The 22091-nt window shown below is 43.6% G+C and overlaps 1 protein-coding gene across 1 annotated transcript in view; it reads right to left on the reverse strand.

Annotated features, from left to right (window-relative positions):
• The window catches only part of LOC147736551 (uncharacterized), a 75952-nt gene that overhangs the window by 18966 nt on the left and 34895 nt on the right, over positions 1 to 22091 (reverse strand). Inside the window, 1 exon segment of the mRNA XM_086953769.1 lies at positions 6882 to 6893. Coding sequence (XP_086809895.1) covers positions 6882 to 6893 — 12 coding nt within the window.

Here is a 22091-nt window from a genome sequence, read left to right on the forward strand (position 1 = left end):
GACGAAAGAACTTAAAACTAAAGTGTTGCTTCAGCAAGCGTATCCTCCGCGTTCGAATCAGAATACTTCGCAACAAAATCGATCGCAGCCGCAATCGAACCGATCACAAACTCGTAATGACTCCTCTTCCCAAAGATCTTCATTAGGATGCAATCAATGTGCCTATTGTCGACAGGAGGGTCATATCAAATTCAATTGTCCTGTTCTAAACGAACGAAATAGTGGTAATTCATCTAGAGGAGGTCGTGGTGGTTCACAGCAGGCACCACGTGGTAGAGGTCGTGGTGCTCAGAATGATCGCCCAGACAACTCATCCAATTCCGATAATTGTTTTGATCAACGTGGATCGTCACAAGGACGATCTGCGCAATACAATGTAGACGATTATTACGTCGATCAGGGAACTGACGACAGTACTTACTAAGACAGCCATAGACAAGGAGAGGGAGTAGTATCAGTTCCGGTTGATCAGAGAGGGCCTTACGTCGCAGTTGCTACATCGGGCGTCGTTGAGCCTTTTCTGTTGGACACTGGTGCAGCGAAAAGTTCCATAAAGCATTCGAAACTCCCTGGCGCACCTTTGTCTGGCTTAACAAATGTTTCCGTTGGATTCTCTGGCGCCCCCGTTAGCAATCCAGTTTCGCGCCCTTTGCCCCTTACAATTGGGCCTCATGAGCTAGAAGCTCCGTTGATTTTGACCACGGGCTGTGGTGAAAATCTTTTGGGTCTGGATTTGCTTAAACGTTTGTATGCAACTTTGTATTGTTCTCCTGCGGGTGTAAAGCTTACGTTGGGAGAGAGGGTTGTCTCTCCTATGTACTTGTCTCTCGATAAGCTTCCACCGGAATTGAGTTCTCTTCCTGCATCTTTGTGGGCAACAGGTCCCAATGATGTGGGCCTGCTTGACATCTCCCCTTATGTTGTTCAATTGAAATCTAATGTGCGACTGCCACGTATTCCCCAGTATCGTATCTCTCTTGATGGTGAACGAGCATTGTTAGCGATCATCTATGATTTGATCGAGAAAGACGTTATTGAGGAAACACGGGGAAACGTGTGCAACAGCCCTGTGCTGCCCATTCTAAAACGTACTGATCCTTCGAAACCACCTGTTTATCGTTTTGTTATCGATTTACGGGAGGTGAATAAAATTGTGATTCCTCAGTTCCCCGTTGTGCCTGACATCACGGCGCTACTGACTCTGATTCCAGCTTCTGCATCGTGGTTTTCGGTGATTGATTTGAAGAATGCGTTCTTCAGCATCCCGATTGCGGAAGAGAGCAGAGACCTTTTCGGTTTCTCTCTTGGTGGACGCAGCTTCCGGTTTAAACGCGCTCCTCAGGGCTACTGTGAAAGTCCATCGATTTACAGTCAAGCCTTGAAGGGTCAACTGGATGCGTTTACGTTGCCGGCTGGTGCGGCCTTAATCCAATACGTCGATGACTTATTGGTAGCTGCAGATACTCAGGACATTTGCAAAATTGCTACGGTGTCGTTGCTGCAACATCTCTGTGAGTTAAATCACAAGGTGTCACCTTCTAAACTCCAGTATTGTTGTCAAGAAGTGACCTATCTAGGTCACTTATTGTCAAAGGAGGGAAGACGGTTGACCCCAGAGAGAATTGCAGCAATTACGCGAATGGCTGTGCCAACAACCCAAAGAGATGTGCGTGCCTTTCTAGGTATCACGTCATACTGCAGGCAATGGATTCCAAATTTTTCATTGCTAGCGAAACCATTGGTAGCTCTTACGTGCAAGGATGTTTCAACTCCTTTACCATGGACGGAAGAATGTCAGAACAGTTTTTCTGAATTACGTGATTCATTGTGTTCGGCTCCTGTGTTAGGTACTCCTGACTATAGTAAGCCGTTTACATTATATGTTCACGAGAGAGAAGGTTGTGCGTTGAGTGTCTTAACACAACCTTTCGGTGGTAAGCAACGTCCATGTGCATATTTTTCCTCGACCTTGGACCCGGTAGCTAGAGCATTGCCGAGTTGTTTACGAGCAACGGCGGCAGCCGCGGTCTCCATCCGACAATCAGCAGGATTGGTCATGGATAATATGCTTACGGTGATGGTTCCGCATGCAGTCGACACTCTTTTGAATCGTACGAAAACTCAGCACTTGACGAGTGCGAGGTTGTCTGGGTACGAGTTGACGCTGTTGGCAAGCCACATTCAAATAAAACGTTGTAATGTTCTGAACCCGGCAACTTTGTTACCAATTAGCTCAGAGTCAGATGAAATAACAGAACACAATTGTTATTTGAGGACAGAGGAGGAAACAAAAGGTCGAGTGGACCTTAAAAACACCCCATTGGAAGACCCAGATGGAACACTGTATGTGGATGGTTCATGTTTCAAGTTGCCGAATGGCGATGTGACTACTGCTTATGCTGTTGTAACATTGACTACTATTGTTGAGACTGCGAGGTTAAATCAGAATTCTGCCCAAGCTGCAGAGCTGATCGCGCTCACTAGAGCGTGTGTGTTAGCGAAAGGGAAACGTGTGAATGTGTTTACCGACAGCCAATATGCCTTTGGCGTCGCACATAGTTTTGGACGGTTGTGGAGAGAGAGAGGTTTTCTAACATCGCATGGTACGAAGATTCAGCATGGCCAGCTTGTGAATGATCTTTTGGATGCACTTACGTTGCCTAAGCAAGTGGCGATTGTCAAATGTAGTGCGCATCGTAAGGTGACGGATGATGTTGGTCGTGGTAATGCTTTTGCGGATGAGACCGCTAAGGAGACTGCGCGAAACCTTAGCACTCGAATGTATGTGACGAGTTCGGTTAGGTGGCCTACAGAATCGAGTATGTGTGAGAACACTATCGAGAGTGTGAAAGCAATTCAGAATGAGGCCACCGAGACTGAAAAGATGAAGTGGAAAGAAAGTACGGGAAAGTTGGATGCGCATGGTTGTTGGATTGACTTATCGGATCAGAAAAGATGGATGTTGCCTGATGCGTATGTGCTAGCTGTTGTGACTATGGCGCATGGGTTAGCACATATTAGCGCGAAAGGTATTTGCAAGTTGCTGTCCCCTGTGTGGAAGAATGATGGTATTACGAAATGTGCTGAACGCTTGGTCAAGAACTGTATGGTATGTATGTTGTACAATCCTGGTAAAGGAACCCCAACTCCTCCTGGCAGTTTTGCTCCCCCTTCATGTCCCTTTGAGGTGATCCAATTGGACTTCATCCATATGGAGCGATGCAATAACCTGAAATACGTTTTAGTTGTGGTTTGCGCATTCTCCCGATGGATCGAGGCCTATCCTCTCAAAGACAATACTGCTTTGTCTACTGCGAAAATCCTACTGAAGGAATACTTTCCTCGGTATGGAATGCCTAGAGTCGTGTGGTCCGATAACGGAAGTGAGTTTGTGGGGAGTGTGATGAAGAGTGTGTGTAAGGGCCTTGGAATTAATCAGAAATTCCATAGCGCCAACCATCCCCAGTCAGCTGGTTTGGTTGAAGGGTATAACGGCACCCTTAAACTAAAGCTAGCGAAGATTCAGGCTACGACTGGTCTCTCGTGGCCTGACGCTTTACCCTTAGCATTACTGTCAACTAGGGCGACTGTACACTCCAGAGTAGGGCTTAGCCCCTACGAAATAGTGTTCGGTCGTCCTGCGAATGTTTGGGGGGTTCCTAGGCCAGGTGTGTTCTGTGATCTTGAGTATCCAATGTTGATCGATTATCTTCATGACTTGACTGCTAAACTGAGGTTAATTCACCAACAGGTTCACGAAGCATTGCCGACGCAGACGGAGGGTCCAGGCCACCAGCTCCAGCCCGGAGATTGGGTGGTAACGCGAAACTTTTCGCGCAAGAACAATTTGGATCCCAGGTTCACTGGACCCTACCAGGTCCTCCTTGCCACGAGAACTGCAGTTCGTCTTGAGGGACGGAAGAATTGGGTGCACGCCACCCACACCAAGAAGGTCCCTATTCCGCTACCGGCAGACTCGTGGGTGAGGAGAGGCATTGCATCAACTGAAACCGAAGGATTGTCGGCGTTTGTACCTTTCAGCGACGCACAACCTGTCGGAGAATCCTCAGTGCAGCAAAAAGACATTGTTGAACATTTGTCATCAAAAGACTCAAGACAAGAACATTCAACTGATCAACAGGACGTTGTCCCTTCGACGGATCCTTTGTTTGACGAACAGACACGTCCTGGGAAAACCCGATACTTTTTGCGATCTAGCACCAAAGACTAATAAAAGGTCCTGTTCTGTCCCTTGACAAGTGCATTATCCCGTTTTCCACGATCAGTTTGAACACTCATATCACTGTAATTATTTTTGTATATATTCATTGAGTTTCGTTCCTTACACTTTTTGCTTCCACAGCTGAGAAACATTGTTTTCGCATATATATATATATTTGTGAAATAAAGACCGTAGGGCCGCGCGCGTACTTCCTTCTGGTTAGTAGGTCTTGACACTAGGTTAAAGACCGTCGGTTCCTGGGAACTCCTAGGGATTGACTACTGCTACACAGAACGAAGTGCGTCAAGAAACGTTGCGGACGGTCGTAGGGGATGGCATTTTCGAAGCTGATGGACTTGGAAGGAGCTCAAGCGCAAAGATTCAAGCTGCAGCAACTCAGTCGTACCAAATGTTTTATATTCCAAATATTTGTATTGTTTTTGACTGTTTCTGCATTATTGGCGGGTGGGGTGTATTACACGATGTCTTACTTCTTACCTTCTGCCATACCTACTCCTACCCCTGGCCCGAAACTCACCTCCACTGTTTCTCCTCATTCTTTTCATATCTTACCTGAACACGAGCAGGCTAGACGTGCAGAATTCCGCAATAATTCCTTTATTCAGCTCCTTCACCAGCATCAGTTAGTGGTTAACACTACTAATTGTTGGGTGTGTGGGTTGATGCCGCACACTACGGATAAGGGAATTCCATATCTGGTGTTACCGTATAGTTCCCAAGGGTCTGCTCGAGCATTTCAAACAATGTTTCGAAGCGCACTAGGCTTCCACCCCATTCGAGAACCACGTTCCCCCTACTCTGGTCCTACCTCGTATCAAAAACCTTTGTCTATAGCAATTGAAGACTTAGATAGCGATATCTATGATCCCTCGCTTATTCCTGAAGAAGAGGTACAAGCCTATAGGGTCCTAAGTAGAGGCGAATATAGTGTGTTCACTAGTGAAAAACAGCTTAAAAGCTCGCCTCCAATATGGGTCGTACCCCACATTGGTAATTTTTGTCTAATAGGTCGTGGCCGAAGATCGAAAGCCCGACTTGGAGAGAGTGCTTGCACTGAAAATTACATTCTGCCGATGGTCTCGTCCCCTGTGTTCCTGGCTGCCAAGGGTACATACTTTATCTGTCATGATCGTGCATATGCATGGTTGCCCTCTGACTTCATGGGCTCATGTTTTATCGCAAACTTGTTGTCTCCGACGTTCACTGTAGATGCAGATTATCACAAGACTAGAGTTGTGAGAGGCGTAATTAGCGAAGAGGATACTGCCGGTCAAGAGGCAGGAGACTTTTTCAAGGGTTTCCTCCCGTTTTGGGGACCTATGGTTAATAGTAGGAACCTGAGACAGTTGACTCGAGTGGTAGAATCGACAGCTAATATTACTGCCAGTGCCCTTGGTAGCATCACCACTGAACTTCAGGCGGATAGACTTATGACGTTACAAAACCGTATGGTTTTAGAAGTGATCTTAGCAGATCGAGGTGGGGTATGTAAGGTGATCCATTCGAGCTGCTGTATTTTCATTCCTGATAACGCTCCGACTGTCTATCAAGCCATCTCGAAGTTGCATAAGATCTCCGAATCCATACACGTGGATGTAGGGGATTGGACGCTACTTGGATGGTTTTGGGGCCTGATGTCGACTTGGGGTTGGAAGATTCTGATGATCATCGGAGTCGTTGAGGCGTTCCTGTTCACGTGTTGCCTTTGTGTGCAGTGCGGTCCTGCCTTATGTGGCCTCTGTGCTACAACGTGTATGAGACAGCCACCTGTTACCAAGGGGACTCGGTTGGACAGAGTTATGCTACAGCAACATCTCGATGGTCTGATGAATATCGAATATGATTCCGACTAGTGCTTGCCTACATGAGGGCAAAAGGAGCGTCTGAGGTTCCGTGACAATTGTAAGCGGTGTTTTCGACTCGCACGAATATGGTCGAGTCTGGTATCTACGAACCGCAAATGACGAGTTTAGTAAGTGTGCGCAGTTTCGCTGTGCTAACTTAAACCGTTCGTTTGCTAGGTGGGTTTTTCATCTGTACCCACGGGTTCCATCTTAGATACGGCATCCATTTTGTCTCTTGCCCTCAAGTAGCCAGCGAACGGACGCTGTCCGCTTCGCGACCCTGGGACTCCCAAGATATTTGCGGAAGACACATGTCTTTTGTAAGTGTCTTTATGATGAGGGGGATGATACTGTAAGGCAGATGGCCCCGCTCGAGGCTCATCTTGCCATGCCGGTTTATTGTCTCAGCCGTGCCTCTCATTAGGCACGTCCCTTTGATGCCTGTAGCTCGTGTTTCCCGATACCTCCCCTTTTACACCCTTTCCGATCTCCCCACTGTCTCCGTCTTCCTCTGCACCTGTCTTTGTTCCTATTTCGATCTGTTTTACTGCCGATTGGAATGCACTAATGTTGGGAGGATGGGTTTTTACAGTTGGGAACCGCCAAATGTTTCCGCACTTATGTTCCGGACCTTGTGTGTATCAAAGTGACCAAAGCGACCCCTCTGGGGGATAATTGTGGGAACCGGGTTGTAAACCTTTGTGTATCATGTTGTCCTATGGGTAAATTCTGTATAAAAGGAGCGATCCACAGAACCAATTTGAAGCAGTCTCCCCAAGTTGCACGTGTTGTACTTGTCGTGACTTCTGTGTTCCCTGCAGTAAATAAACCTTGAATCTTTGACGCCGAAGGAAGTGTCCCGTGTCTCTGTCATTCGTACGCCGGAGCAGGTAACCCACGAAGGGTTCAGGTGTTGTCCCCTGGCACCGCTGGGTCTTAAAGAACCCAGTCCTTCAGCACTATAAGCAGATTTTTATCCGCCGACCTAAGGTTCCTCGAAGGAGTATAGCGATATAAAAGAGTTTTAATACCCTCTGGTCCAGACCCAAAAAGAGCCTTATGAACGAAACATAAGTTTTTAAAACGAATCCTATGGTCAATAGGAAGCCAATGCAGCCTCACAAGAAAGGGGGTGATGGAGTGAAACTTAGGTAAGTTCATCACAAACCTGGCTCCTGTGTTCTGAACCAGTTGCAGCCGTTGGATCAGACCTCTGTTAACGCCCAAATAAAGGGCATTGCAGTAATCCAATCTGGATGTCACCAGTGCAGCCATAGCCTGTTGCGGGAATCAAGTGAAAGATAAGGTGACATTTTCTTTAACATTCTGATGATCCCGAAACAGGTGGAAACTGTCCTGTTTACCTGCCGGCTCATGGGGAGAGAGTTATCCACAAAAATGTCAAGATTTTTTTCCAAGTGAGACAGGGCAGGGACATGCGCCAAGCGAGTCGCGCCACCAATCCCTGGACCAAATATCAGCACTGCTACCAAAAACCAAGACCTCCGTCTTCTCCCCATTTAGTTTAAGGACGTTGGAGCTCATCCATAATGCAACTGCTTCCATACAGAACCTAAAGTTGGAAGACGCATCTATGGAGTTATTAGTAATTGATACCATCATTTGCGTATCGTCTGCATAAGATAGAACCTCCAAGCCAAATGATCTTACGACTTTGGCGAGAATGGCCACATAGATGTTAAAAAGCGTAGGGCTTAAAGAAGAGCCCTGAGGCACACCACACACCATAGTCTTGGGAGCAGAAAAAAAAGGCTAAGCAGCGTAGTGTGGCCTGCATCTACCTGCCTACGAATATTATTGAAAACAACTGTAAGGGCTGTTTCAATACTATGCAGGCCTCTAAAACCATGTTGAGAATAATCAAGCAATCGGTGGTCATTCAGATAAGAAGAGAGACAAGAATTAAGGTGCCTTTAAAGAATCTTCGCCGGCACCGGGAGCAATGAAACCATATTTTATTGAAGCGGATGCCTCTCAATATGCAGTAGGGGGGGGGTATTGTCACTGAGAGATGTAAAGACAGGCGCCCTCCATCTAGTCACCTATTTCTCAAAAACCTTATCACAAGCAGAACAGAACTATACTATAGGGGAAAGAGAACTTTTGGCTATAAAGCTGGCTTTCCAGGAGTGGGTAGTAACAATATGAGAGTGAGGGAAAAGGAAGGGACACCCTCAGTCCCCCGGGTAAATCTCAGCCAAACAACAGGAGAGTGTCAAAAGAAGGGGAATAAGCACAAAAACAGAGAAGATAATCAACCTATATGATTCACATTGGAAATCATTAGGAGTTTACTTGGAAGCCCTCACACACCACCCTGGGTGGTGGCATGCTTCATCATCGGGCCCACCAGGAGAAGCCGAGTGCCTCCCTGGTGTGCTACAACGCCAGAATACTGGGGAGCTGGTTTTTTGTAACAGTGATGTGAAAAAAATGTGATGTTAAAATTGTCAAAGAACTGTACCAGAAGAAAAAAATGTTTTATTCGATGGTCAGCCTGACAAGGTTAAAATATGTGTAGGGAAATGTGCCAATTAATGTATTGGTTATTTCCACTTAAGGCGGGGTCGACATGTTTCTGCCCTTTATGTGTAGATTTACTGGGCTTTCTTGAGGACCATTAGTAACGTACCTCGGTGGTATGGGCGCTCGAAGGCCCACCCTACCAGAGGACGTGAAAGTTAAAAATGCAGTGTAAAAATAAAGTGCAAAAAACAAACCATCAAGTCGTGGGATTTACCTCTGCATTAGAGGAACCTGTATAGTCTGGAAATAAAAAGAGGCATACAAACAATAAAGACAAACACTAAGTTAGTGAGATCTATCAGTCTTGTTTTCTGAAAGACCAATCTCTGAATATAAGTGCTTGGGGCTACTCAAAAGACGTGACCGTTGTGCCATAGATGGTACGTTTGTGCAAGCAACTGATGGTCTAAACATGCACTATGGCAAATAAGTAATAGCCGATTGTGTGTATTGCAATTGTAACAACGCTCGTGGTTAGCGATCAATAGGCCAGACGGTGGGGCCAGTGGGAATGTGTATACCCCATGAACTACAGACTACTACTCAACATAAAAAACAAAAGTTAATGAAGTAAGGATATTCTCACTTGTAAATTAAAAGATCCATGCCCCATAGGTCTCGGGAGGGGGGTGGGGGCGACAATGGCACACCCTGCAGAGGGACAAAGGTGTAGGGTGAGATTAAACATTATAAATGAGCAAGGGTTACTTAGCTCTCTGATGGTAGGAAAGAACTGGTCTTACGCCTGAAACACCCAGCACCCGCTCAGCACCTAGCGTCTCCTGCAACCGGACCTCGTGGATGGTCCAAGTCGGGCAGAGAACGCTAAAGAAGAGGGCCGGTAGGGCTGGGGGCGTCGTCAGGGAGCGTAGGCCAATCCCAACTTTTCATCAGAATGAGGCTTGGTAAGCAAGCCTGCTCCCTCTGTATCGTCATAGGAGCGACGGCCAATCCCAACACTTGTAACCGAATGAGGCTTGGGAAGCAAACTTATTCTTATGCGTCGTCATCGGAAGATACTCCAATGGAAACCCGGAGTGAAAGCAAGGCTTGGAATACAAGCCAGGTGAAGTTCACAGGGGGAGAAACTTTATTTAATCCTGCGATTGAGGACAAAAATAAAGACGAACAGGGGTGACAATGAGGCACTTATGAGTTGCACAATAATTTGTCAAAAACAGTGATGAGTGCTTTATACATCACGGAGCTGCAACACATCATCGTGCTGATAATGTCAAGATCAAAGATTGATCTAGAGTGTTAAAAGAAGAAACTTAATGGGGAAGTCAATTTTAGGCAAACGATATCAAATCAGGGACTAAAAACATTTGTATGTTTTTATTTATTTATTGATTTTTCAGGGAACCAGCAAAGGAAAATTACGAATGTTAGAGAGAAGGTTCTAACGCTTAGAAGCTGATGGCCAAGGAATATGCTCATTTAGACCAATCAGACTATTGATGGATATTTAATACATTTGTGTCATCAAAGTGACGACTAGGAAATTCAAGCTTATAGCGAATAACCTAAAAAACATCAGAGTTATTAGGGAAAAGGTTCTAACGCTTAACTACTGATGACCAAGGGATTTGGTCATTTAGACCAGTCAAATGTGTCCCCAATCTATAAACCCAGCGTTGTTCTTTTTCAAAGAGCACACTGGCAGTATTTTTTTCGGTGGTAACTTTCTCAAAAATGGTCCAACGCAGGTCATTAGGTGTGTGATTTTCCTGGTGGAAATGTTCACTCATTTTAGTAGTTGTTTTGCGACATCTGATATTGCTGCGATGTTCGCAGATGCGCAGCTTCACTTTGCGGGTAGTCATACCTACATATCTTTTTTGACATGGACACGTAATGAGATAGACCACATTGGTGGAATTACAATTACTGCGTGTCCTCTGTGTCCATATCCTGCCTAGTTCAAGGGAAAGTTGTTTGGAGTGTGTCGTCAGATGACACACACTACAATTTGAGCATGGGTAGTGTCCGATGATTGGTGGTAAACCCCAAGCATTTGTGATAGGTCTTTCGATAGACAAGTTGGACACTGTAGGTTGTGGCCGAGTGTGTACTAAGGAGTCCTTCAGACTCCCGCCTTTTTTGAAAGAAAAAAGTGGTTTATCTCAAGTTCTTTTGTTGCTCGTGATGATTCTCCAGTGTTTATTTACCGATTTTTTTCATGGCATCTGATAGACAGCTGTAGGTGGTAACACATGTGAGTGGCATGTCTGTTGGTTCTTTTACAGTTTCCTTCAGAAGAGCTTCTTGTGGTTGATTTTTTGCTCGTTTTTGTTTCCTTTGTTAAGGATTGTAGTAGGGTATCCTCTTGATTTCAATCTCTCGGTGAGGTCATTCGCTTGAGTTTTGTAGTCTCTAGTGTCGCTACAATTTCGCCGTATCCTAAGATACTGACCATAAGGCAGGTTCTCCCTGAGAGGTCTAGGATGGAAACTGGAGAACTCGAGCAAGTTATTCTTAGCTGTCGGTTTGTAGTGCGTTCTTGTTTTTAAAATAGTTCCACTGACAGTGATGACCACATCCAGGAACACCACCTCCTGTTTGCTGAAACAGTGGGTGAATTTAAGATACGGGTCTAGGGTATTGACCCAGATCAGGAATTGTTCAAGAGAAGGTCCGTCGCCCTTCCAGATGAGAAACATATCATCAATATACCTCCTCCATAATCCTATGGAGGATGAGAAGGGGTTGTTACTTGGCAGAATGTACTTGGACTCAAAATCGTGGACATAAAGTCTAGCTACGCTAGGAGCAAACGTGCTGCCCATAGACGTCCCTGTACTCTGGAGATATAGCTTTCCTTGGAACTCAAAGCAATTTTCTTTCAAGGCCAGAGTAGCACATTTTAGTATAAATTATTTAGATGTTGTATATTCTCACATAATAGAGTCCAAAGCTGTCCTTAGGACTCTCAGAGTGTCGTCTTGGCGGATGCTTGTATACAAGCTCTTGATATCAAGTGTCACGAGTGATTGAGTCCTATTCAAAAGTCACCAGTTCTAGTAGTTGCAACAGATTTTTGGTGTCTTTAAGATAAGTTGGGGTGTTCTGTATTAAAGGTTTAAGATAGTAATCACAGAAAGTTGAGAGGAGTTCAAGAAGTGAACCGATCCGAGACACAATGGGTCTTCCGGGAGGTGGGCTTACATTTTTGTGGGTTTTGGGCAGGGTGTAAAAGTATGGTATTGTGACACCGCCTGCCATCAGGTATGCTGCCTCATGTTTGGAAATCCATTCATTCTCTTCAGCTTCCTTAACTAAGTTATAGATGCGTGGCTTCAGTTCTGATGTAGGATCTGTTGTCAAAGGAGTGTAATTGGTCCTATTATCCAGGAGGTTCTTACACACATTGTCATAATCCAATGCATTTTGGATAACTATGCCTCCCCCCTTGTCAGCTGGCTTGATGATTATTCCTTTATCGTTCTTTAGATATTGCAGTGCCTGGTATTCTAGGGCAGAGAAGTTTTTGAAAGGAGTGGGTGTTGGAAGAGCTTCCATATCATTGTAAACCGCCTGTTCAAATGCCGTTATTTCAGCTGGGATGGAGTGTGGCGGTGGGACAAAAGTTGATTTTAATTTCAAATTGGTGTCAAAAGGAGGGGGTCCGTCGTAGAGTTTTCTTTTGACTCAAAAAATGCTTTCAGTTTCAATTGTCTGAAAAAATGAGATAACTCACAGTGGAGTTTGAATTTGTCTGGTCTAGCCGTGGGAACAAATCCAAGGCCTTTCTCAAGGACCTTCCTTTCCGTAGAACTCAGCACTTTGTTTGAGAGGTTTGTTATTAAACTCCCTGGGCACTTGTGCTCAGTGTCTGTGTTTTGCTGCGGGTATGGTTGCCTACTGGGTCCTCCATTTCCCAGGTTACTTGGTTGTTGTTGCCTCGTCTCCTTCCTCTTCCCCTCGCTCCTCTCTCTAAAAAAGGCATCTGATGTTGATTTTGGGGAAAGTGGGATTGCATGTAAGGGTTCCAACCCATCATCGGATAAGGTGGTTGTTGTTGAAAGAAAAGAGGAGGTGGGCCATTGCCTGGTGTTCCATATGGTGGCCACCTAGGTTGTTGGTTCTAATAGTTAGGTCTACCTCTACCACCTCGTCGCTCTTTCTGTTTCTGGCTCTGATTGCTAGAGCTATTACTCTTGGTGGAAGAGTTGCTGTCAGAATCATCTGATTTATTAGAATCTCTCCGTGGTGGGGTGTAGTCAGGATCAGAGTAAGGATACACTTTGTTAAACTGAAATTTCCTAAGGTCTTTTGGGAATTTCGTGACTTTGGCTTGCATCAATGAGTCTTTATAATCAGCCAGTTCTTTATTGATTTCATCGATACGTTTTTTGTAACCAGTTACAGTTGTTTTAAAATGTGACTCGGTTTTTTGGATTTCGACCATTAGTGCCTCAGAAAGGCGTAATGCCATTTTTATAATCAGCACCAGCCAATCTCGAGTACAGTGCCATGCAATCATCGCCCATTCTTTTCGGAATGTGGCATCATTGAGGAATATGCGTGGGGCATTGGTGACGAGGAGGCCTCTCGGTGTGGTATTAGTTGTCAAATATTGTTTTAAAATAGTCACATGTAGTATTGTCCTAATTCGGTCACGTTTTTGTTCCGTGAGTTTCTCCCATTCAGAAGTATGCGAGATAGCTTGTGATATTGCTGGGTCCGCGAAGAGATTGGGATCAGCAAGTAATACATCCACCTCTGCCTCAGAGTAGGTGAGTCCTAAGTTCGCCATTTTAAAAAATAGAATAGAGAGCAAGGTTGTAGTACAAAGTGTCAATTTTCCAGTATCTTTGTAGGTACCGCTCTACTTATCAACTCTCACAGCTGTGCGCTGCTTAATCAGTAGTAACAATATGAGAGTGAGGGAAAAGGAAAGGACACCCTCAGTCCCCGGGGTAAATCTCAGTCAAACAACAGGAGAGTGTCAAAAGAAGGGGAATAAGCACAAAAACAGAGAAGATAATCAACCTATATGATTCACATTGGAAATCATTAGGAGTTTACTTGGAAGCCCTCACTCGCCACCCTGATTGGTGACATGCTTCATCATCAGGCCCACCAGGAGAAGCCGAGTGCCTCCCTGGTGTGCTACAACGCCAGAATACTGGGGAGCTGGTTTTTCGTGACAGTGATGTGAAAAAATTGTGATGTTAAAATTGTCAAAGGACTGTACCATAAGAAAAGAAATTTTTATTCGATGGTCAGCCTGACAAGGTTAAAATATGTGTAGGGAAATGTGCCAATTAATGTATTGGTTATTTCCACTTAAGGTGAGGTCGACATGTTTCTGCCCTTTATGTGTAGATTTACTGGGCTTTCTTCAGGACCATTAGTAATGTACCTCGACGGTATAGGTGCGCTAAGGCCCACCCTACCAGAGGACGTGAAAGTTAAAAATGCAGTGTAGAAATAAAGTGCAAAAAACAAAAAACAAACCATCAAGTTGTGGGATTTACCTCTGCATTAGAGGAATCTGTATAGTCTGGAAATAAAACGAGACATACAAACAATAAAGACAAACACTGAGTTAGTGAGATCTATCAGTCTTGTTTTCTGAAAGACCAATCTCTGAATATAAGTGCTTAGGGCTAGTCAAAAGGCGTGACCGTTGTGCCATAGATGGTACGTTTGTGCAAGCAACTGATGGTCTAAACATGCACTATGGCAAATTAGTAATAGCCGATTGTGTGTAGGGCAATTGTAACAACGCTCGTGGTTAGCAATCAATAGGCCAGACGGTGGGGCCAGTGGGAATGTGTATACCCCATGAACTACAGACTACTACTCAACATAAAAAACAAAAGTTAATGAAGTAAGGATATTCTCACTTGTAAATTAAAAGATCCATGCCCCATAGGTCTCGGGAGGGGGGTGGGGGCGACAATGGCACACCCTGCAGAGGGACAGAGGTGTAGGGTGAGATTAAACATTATAAATGAGCAAGGGTTACTTAGCTCTCTGATGGTAGGAAAGAACCAGTCTTACGCCCGCAACTCCCAGCACCCGCTCAGCACCTAGCATCTCCTGCAACCGGACCTCGTGGATGGTCCAAGTCGGGCAGAGAACGCTAAAGAAGAGTGCCGGTAGGGGTGGGGGCGTCGTCGGGGAGCGTAGGCCACTCCCAACTTTTCATCAGAATGAGGCTTGGGAAGCAAGCCTGCTCCCTCTGTATCGTCATAGGAGCGTCGGCCAATCCCAACACTTCTAACCGAATGAGGCTTGGGAAGCAAACTTATTCTTATGCGTCGTCATCGGAAGATGCTCCAATGGAAACCCGGAGTGAAAGCGAGGCTTGGAATACAAGCCAGGTGAAGTTCACAGGGGGAGAAACTTTATTTAATCCTGAGATTGAGGACAAAAATAAAGACGAACAGGGGTGACAATGGGGCACTTATGAGTTGTACAATACTTTGTCAAAAACAGTGATGAGCGCTTTATACATCAAATGCTGCAACACATCATCGTGGTGATACTGTCAAGATCAAAGATTGATCTAGAGTGTTAAAAGAAGAAACGTAAGAATGGGGAAGTCAATGGTAGGCAAACGATATCAAATCAGGGACTAATTTTTTTTTTAATGTTTTTTTTAATTTATTGATTTTTCTGGAACTCAGCAAAGGAAAATTACGAATGTTAGAGAGAAGGTTCTAACGCTTAGATGCTGATGGCCAAGGAATAGGCTCATTTAGACCAATCAGACTGTTGATGGACATTTAATACATAGATGTCATCAAAGTGACGACTAGGAAATTCAAGCTGATAGCGAATAACCTAAAAAGTTATAAGGGAAAAGGTTCTAACGCTTAAGTACTGATGACCAAGGGATTTGGTCATTTAGACCAGTCAAATGTGTCCCCAATCTATAAACCCAGCGTTGTTCTTTTTCAAAGAGCACACTGGCAGTATTTTTTCAGTGGTAACTTTCTCAATAATGGTCCAACGCAGGTCATTAGGTGTGTGATTTTCCTGGAGGAAATGTTCACTCATTTTAGTAGTTGTTTTGCGACATCTGATATTGCTGCGATGTTCGCAGATGCGCAGCTTCACTTTGCGGGTAATCATACCCACATATCTTTTTTGACATGGACACGTGATGAGATAGACCACATTGGTGGAATTACAATTACTGTGTGTCCTCTGTGTCCATATCCTGCCTGGTTCAAGGGAAAGTTGTTTGGAGTGTGTTGTCAGATGACACACACTACAGTTTGAGCATGGGTAGTGTCCGCTGATTGGGGGTAAACCCCAAGCATTTGTGATAGGTCTTTCGATAGACAAGTTGGACACTGTAGTTTGTGGCCGAGTGTGTACTAAGGAGTCCATCAGACTCCTGCCTTTTTTTAAAGAAAAAAGTGGTTTATCCCAAGTTCTTTTGTTGCTCGTGATGATTCTCCAGGGGTAATTTACTGATTTTTTCATGGCATCTGATAGACAGCTGTAGGTGGTAACACATGTGAGTGGCATCTCTGTTGTTTTTTTTACGGTTTCCTCCAGAAGAGCTTCTTGTGGTTGATTTCTTGCTCGTTTGTTTCCTTTGTTAAGAATTGTAGTAGGGTATCCTCTTGATTTCAATCTCTTGGTGAGGTCATTAGCTTGAGTTTTGTAGTCCCTGGTATCGCTACAGTTTCGCCGTATCCTAAGATACTGACCGTAAGGCAGGTTCTCCCTGAGAGGTCTAGGATGGAACTGGAGAACTCAAGCAAGTTATTCTTAGCTGTCGTTTGTAGTGGGTTCATGTTTTTAAAGTAGCTCCACTGACAGTGATGACCACATCCAGGAACACCACTCCTGTTTGCTGAAACAGTGGGTGAATTTAAGATACGGGTCTAGGGTACTGACCCAGATCAGGAATTTTTCAAGAGAAGGTCCGTCGCCCTTCCAGATGAGGAAAATATCATCAATATACCTCCTCCATAATCCTATGGAGGATGAGAAGGAGTTGTTACTTGGCAGAATGTACTTGGACTCAAAATCGTGGACATAGAGTCCAGCTACGCTAGGAGCAAACGTGCTGCTCATAGATGTCCCTGTACTCTGGAGATATAGCTTTCCTTGGAACTCAAAGTTCTAAGGAGTGGGTTCACTATCTGCAAGGTTCTCCCCACACCATAACCATCTATTCAGGCCATAGAAATCTCCAGTTTTTCCGGTCTGCTAGAGCCCTTACCCCTAGACAGATGAGATGGGTGTCCTTCTTTTGTGAATATGATTTTGTTATTACTTTTCATCCAGGAACCAAGCATGGGGGGGGGGACTTAAGAGGGAGGGGGGTTGGGTGGACAGGGGTGGGTAAGGGTGGGTCACCTTGGGGGGTGAAACCAAAAAAGGAAAAAAATTAACCATTTTTTTTTGCAGAGGAAATATGTAAAAAGAGATTAAACAGCATACTAGCTGAATTAGAATATTATTTGCTTGAGGCACTGCGACAATCTTTTTCTATGAATAATGGGTAGGTTAAAAGTCTAGACTTGGAATGTCGGAGGTTTATTAACTGGAGATAAACGAAGACGAATGACTGAATTGCTCAAATTGGCTCCAGTAGACATACTTTGTCTTCAAGAAGCGCATCTGCCATGGGACAAAAAATCATGGTTGAATATTAATGGGTATAAGTTATTGGCGGTCTCCACACAGACTTCAAATATAAGGGGGGTGGCAATACTTGGAAAAAAATCTGGGGTTAAGTGTACAACATCTATCAGATTCCCATGGCAGATGGGCTATTGCTAAACTTGCCTGTGGTATAAACATCTGTACAGTTTATGGTTCAAATCTAGATGATTCCACAATTTTTGAAGAACTAGAGACCGAGCTGCCTACATGGCAGGGCCCACTAATCCTATGTGGAGATTTTAACATCTCATTAATACCACCATTGTCTAATCTCCCCTCAAAAACAAAATACCAAGGACGCAAACCCAAAGTTTACAAAACCCTCAATAGACTTATCAGCAATCTTGGGCTAACAGATTTGTGGCTACATAACAATCCACGTGATCAAGGTTCTACCTATTTCTCTCATCCCCATCAAAAGCAGGTCCGTATTGATTATATTTTTGTAACCGCTGACCTTATTCCACTATCAACTATAAAAAGAATGCCAAGAATAATCTCAGATTATTTGTCCAGTTACATTTAATCTTTTTATTACTCAATCTAGGTCTTGGTCATTTGACCGGAAGCTACTATCCAACACTGAATTCATCTTGCATATTAAAAAATGGTCTGAGGAATGTTTCAACATTAATCGTTTTAGTGCTTCCAGAAATATAGTCTGGGATTCATATAAATCTGCTTTAAGAGGTGAGATCTCTAGTTTCCAACACGCAGCACGAATCAAAGCTAGAAAACTTTACGAAATAAAGTTAAATGATTTAACGAAAGCTGAAATAGAACATACTTGTTTAATAGAACAGAACAAAGAATCCCATAATCAATGGCTTCGGGTGGCGGTTTTGAAAGCTGAGCTTAATACTGAACTAAGTCAAAAAGCCGGCCAAAATTACAGAGCTTATAGGAAGAAGGTTTACGAGACGGGTGAAAAAATAGGCAAACAACTGGCCCTGCGTACATGTCAAAAAAAATATGCATAATAATATTACTTCTATTGTAGAAGGTGGACGTACTTATGTTCAGTCTACAGATATTATTACCCAATTTCAACAGTATTATCAAAACTTATACTCTGAAGAAGGGAATAATTCCGAAAAAGATATAGATATGTTTTTGGCTGGTTTCCTTAACAATACGGCAACTACTAACTTGTTGGATGATGAGATGAGAGAAATACTTGAAGCTGAGATTACTATTGATGAAGTTGTAGAAGCTTTATCACTTTTATCCTCGGGCAAAGCAGCAGACCCGGATAAATTGCCAATCGAGATTTATAAGATTCTTAGCCCCCTATTAAGCCCTTTATTACTGGACTTATTTCTAGGCGTACAGTATAATGGCATTCCCCCACATTCTTGGGATGAGGCTAGCATTATAGTATTTCCCAAGAAGGGAAAATCGACCGAACAGTTGACTTCGTATCGTTCCGGGTAAGGGGACAACGGATCATATTCGCCGTACTATCGCTCTATTCGATGCCATGTCGGTCACGGGGGATCAGATGTCTATGATCCTGCTTGACGCTGAGAAAGCCTTTGACCGTGTTTCATGGAGCTTTTTGTGGGTTGCCATGACACGTCTTAATTTCGGCCCTAAATTTCTTAAATCTATAAAATCTATGTACCACCAACCCAAAGCAAAAGTCTCAATCTCAGGATTGGAATCAAATGTTATTAATATAACAAGAGGCACAAGACAAGGATGTCCTTGTTCTCCTTTACTTTTCGCCCTTTATATTAATCCCCTTATCTTAAAACTATTAGAAAATAATAACATAAAGCCGATTGTGTATAACCATTATGAAACTAAAGTTCTAGCCTATGCTGATGACATCGCGGTATTAACATCTCACCCGATCGAAGCTCTACATGAAATCGAACTACTCTCTTTTCAATATGGTAAATATTCGGGTTATTCTCTGAATAGGGGAAAGACCATTGTACTGTGCACAGACAACACTATATGCTCAGATTCAAGAAGAGCAAATACTGCGACATATCTGAGTGTGATTTTATCCGCCGATATAAAGATACTAGTCAAAAATAATTTTGACCCTTTAATAGATAAAATTAAGATCGACTTGGATAGGGTAAATGGTTTGCATCTTTCCATTATAGGCAGAGTGAATTATTTAAAGATGAATATACTACCAAAATGTTTGTATCTCTTTCGTTCCATTCCTCTACTTATTGATTCTAATATAATTAATTTAATTAATAAACTTACCTCCAAATTTGTTTGGCAAAATGGGAAGATCAGACGATCTCTACTCTACCTATCCACTCCGCTCAACAGAGGTGGGCTTACTGCTCCGAATATTATTCTATACTATTGGGCAGCCTTTTTAAAACACCTAAAACCAATGATTCTAGAAACACCCTTAGCCTTGGATACTATCAACATCACTATTCCCACAATTTATGAACTAATGCTAGGGCAAGAAGCGAATGGTTTGTTATTAAGAAAAACTGAAAAAGCCCATTATAAACAAATTAAGGGTGAGATCATTAAAAGTGCCTGGCTGATCTGGAATCAGATACTTAAACATACACAGATTGGCAAACTCAACAGATATACGCCCATATTCAATTCGACCATTACTTCTGATCTTGATTTTGAATATACAGCTAAGAAATGGTATAGTCTAGGCATAAAAACAATTAACGAAGTTTGGATAAATGGCCCACAACTACATTTCAAGATGTTAAAATAAGATTTGGTCTCCCAGAAGGTGATTTTCTTAAATTTGCACAATTGCAGGCAAAATTAAAAGCTAAAAAAAGCTGTAATCAATCTTCAGAAGAACGATTTAATAGAAGCATGCTATCTTGCAAAAACTAGGATAGGAACGCTATATAATATTCTATTAACTAATATTAACGATGATGTCGAGAAAACAGAAACTAAATGGATGGTAAAATTAAACAATTCCGATATCGATATAGATAAAACACCTGAAATGAGCAATAAATTATTTATGGCTAGCAATTTAAAGGCACAATTGTACAAAACCATTTATGACTTATATTTTACCCCTGCCAAACTTTTTGCATGGGGGAAAGGGGAAAACGACCTATGCCCACGTTGCTCACAAGGTCCAGCGACGTTAATTCACCTGTTTAGCAGCTGCCCTGAGCTACGTATATTAAAAAATATGATTGCCACATTTTGGGAGAAAGTCTTCCATCACAAACTTCCAGAGTCTGATACTTTGTATGTGTTGGGATATGACAGCTCGTTAAAATTAAGTAAATCTGAACAAAAACTTTTATTTATAGGTACAGCTGTATTGAGACTAATCTTGTCTGCGCGCTGGAAGGATACTCTTCCTCCTACCTTCCAAATGTGGCTAGCTCGATTTCTTGCAGTTTTTTCTTTTGAATCTGCAATATATGCAACTAGAGGAATCAAAACAAAATTACGTGGTAAAGAACTGTGGCACCCTATATCAATATGGAAAGAAGGGCTCTGTCCTAGTGGAATTGGTTAATGGAAATGTGAAGTTTTATATGTACTCTCTGTTATTTGTTCTTTTCTTCTGAATTTAAATGTAAATAATGGATGTATCATATTAATTTTGTATTTTGTATTATCCTCTGCTAAATGCTGGTTCTAAATTAAAAAATAAATAAATAAATAAAAGGAACCAAGCATGGAAAAGCTGATGCTCTGTCACAGTTAGGAAAAGATCATAAACACATAGAAGAGACCCCTGTTCCCATCATACCAGAGCAAATAATTATAGCTGTGGGTGAAACTCAAGTAGTGAATTTTGACTCCTTTTTCTTGCAATTAGAACAGGAAAGTGCCAATCTAGATCGTGAAAAGTGGTTGGCCGATCCTAGAAGCAAGATAGTGAAAGGCTTGTTTTTCCGTAACAACTGTTTGTTCATTCCTTCAGAACCTCTAAAACAATTGGTTATAAAATGATGTCATATCTTACACATGGCCGCACCTACTGGTGCAGAAAAGACTCTGCAGACTTTACAAAGGTGGTTTAGGTGGAAAGGGATGGCACAAGACATTTCCACCTTTGTCAAAGCGTGCCCTACATGGGCAGGACAGAAATCACTGCATTGTGCTCCTGCTGGGCTCTTACAGCCTTTGCCTGTCCCTGATTGCCCTTGGTCTTGTATTAGTATGGATTTTATCAAGGATCTTCCTGTGTGTAGGGGGTTTCTGTTATATTAGTAGTGGTGGATATGTTATCTAAGATGGCAATTTGTTTTGGGGGGGGGGTGGCTTGGCGCGCAGCAAGATGGCAGCGCTGTAGAGCTGCTCTGCCAGCCAACGCTACTAATCCTTTAAACATCCTGCCTAACCCGAGCCAGTTGACCGATTTCTAGGTTGGAACACGCCGCGGACACCCTTCTCCCTCACTTGAGAGGTCTAGGTGCAAAATACAGGGAACACGCACTGTAAAGCGGAGCCTGCCGAGTTTGCCTGGCGGACCAGCCGGACGCTGCAGCCTCGAGGGTCAGAGTGTGAGGCTAGTGCGGACCCCATATACCACCCGAGATTAACACTGCTGGTGGCTGCCCTGACAAGCACGGGTGAGTGGACCCGCATCTGGCATCTCCGGCAGCGAGGCGGCAGGAACTGGGCGATCGGATCACGCAAGTGGCTGGCTCCTGGGTCTGCGATAGGCCGTGAAAAGGCCGCGAACACCGCCACTGAAACATTGGAATTGCGGGACAGGTCGAGGTGGCACAAACTGTATGGGCACATGGAGCACCCTCTCCCCTGAGACCTTGGGACAACGGAGCCTGGTGCAGGGAGCCCCGATTCAGGCAGACTGCGGGTACGTGACTCTGCGC

Source organism: Lissotriton vulgaris, chromosome 1_2, assembly GCF_964263255.1.
Source record: "Lissotriton vulgaris chromosome 1_2, aLisVul1.2, whole genome shotgun sequence".
Taxonomy (NCBI): domain Eukaryota; kingdom Metazoa; phylum Chordata; class Amphibia; order Caudata; family Salamandridae; genus Lissotriton; species Lissotriton vulgaris.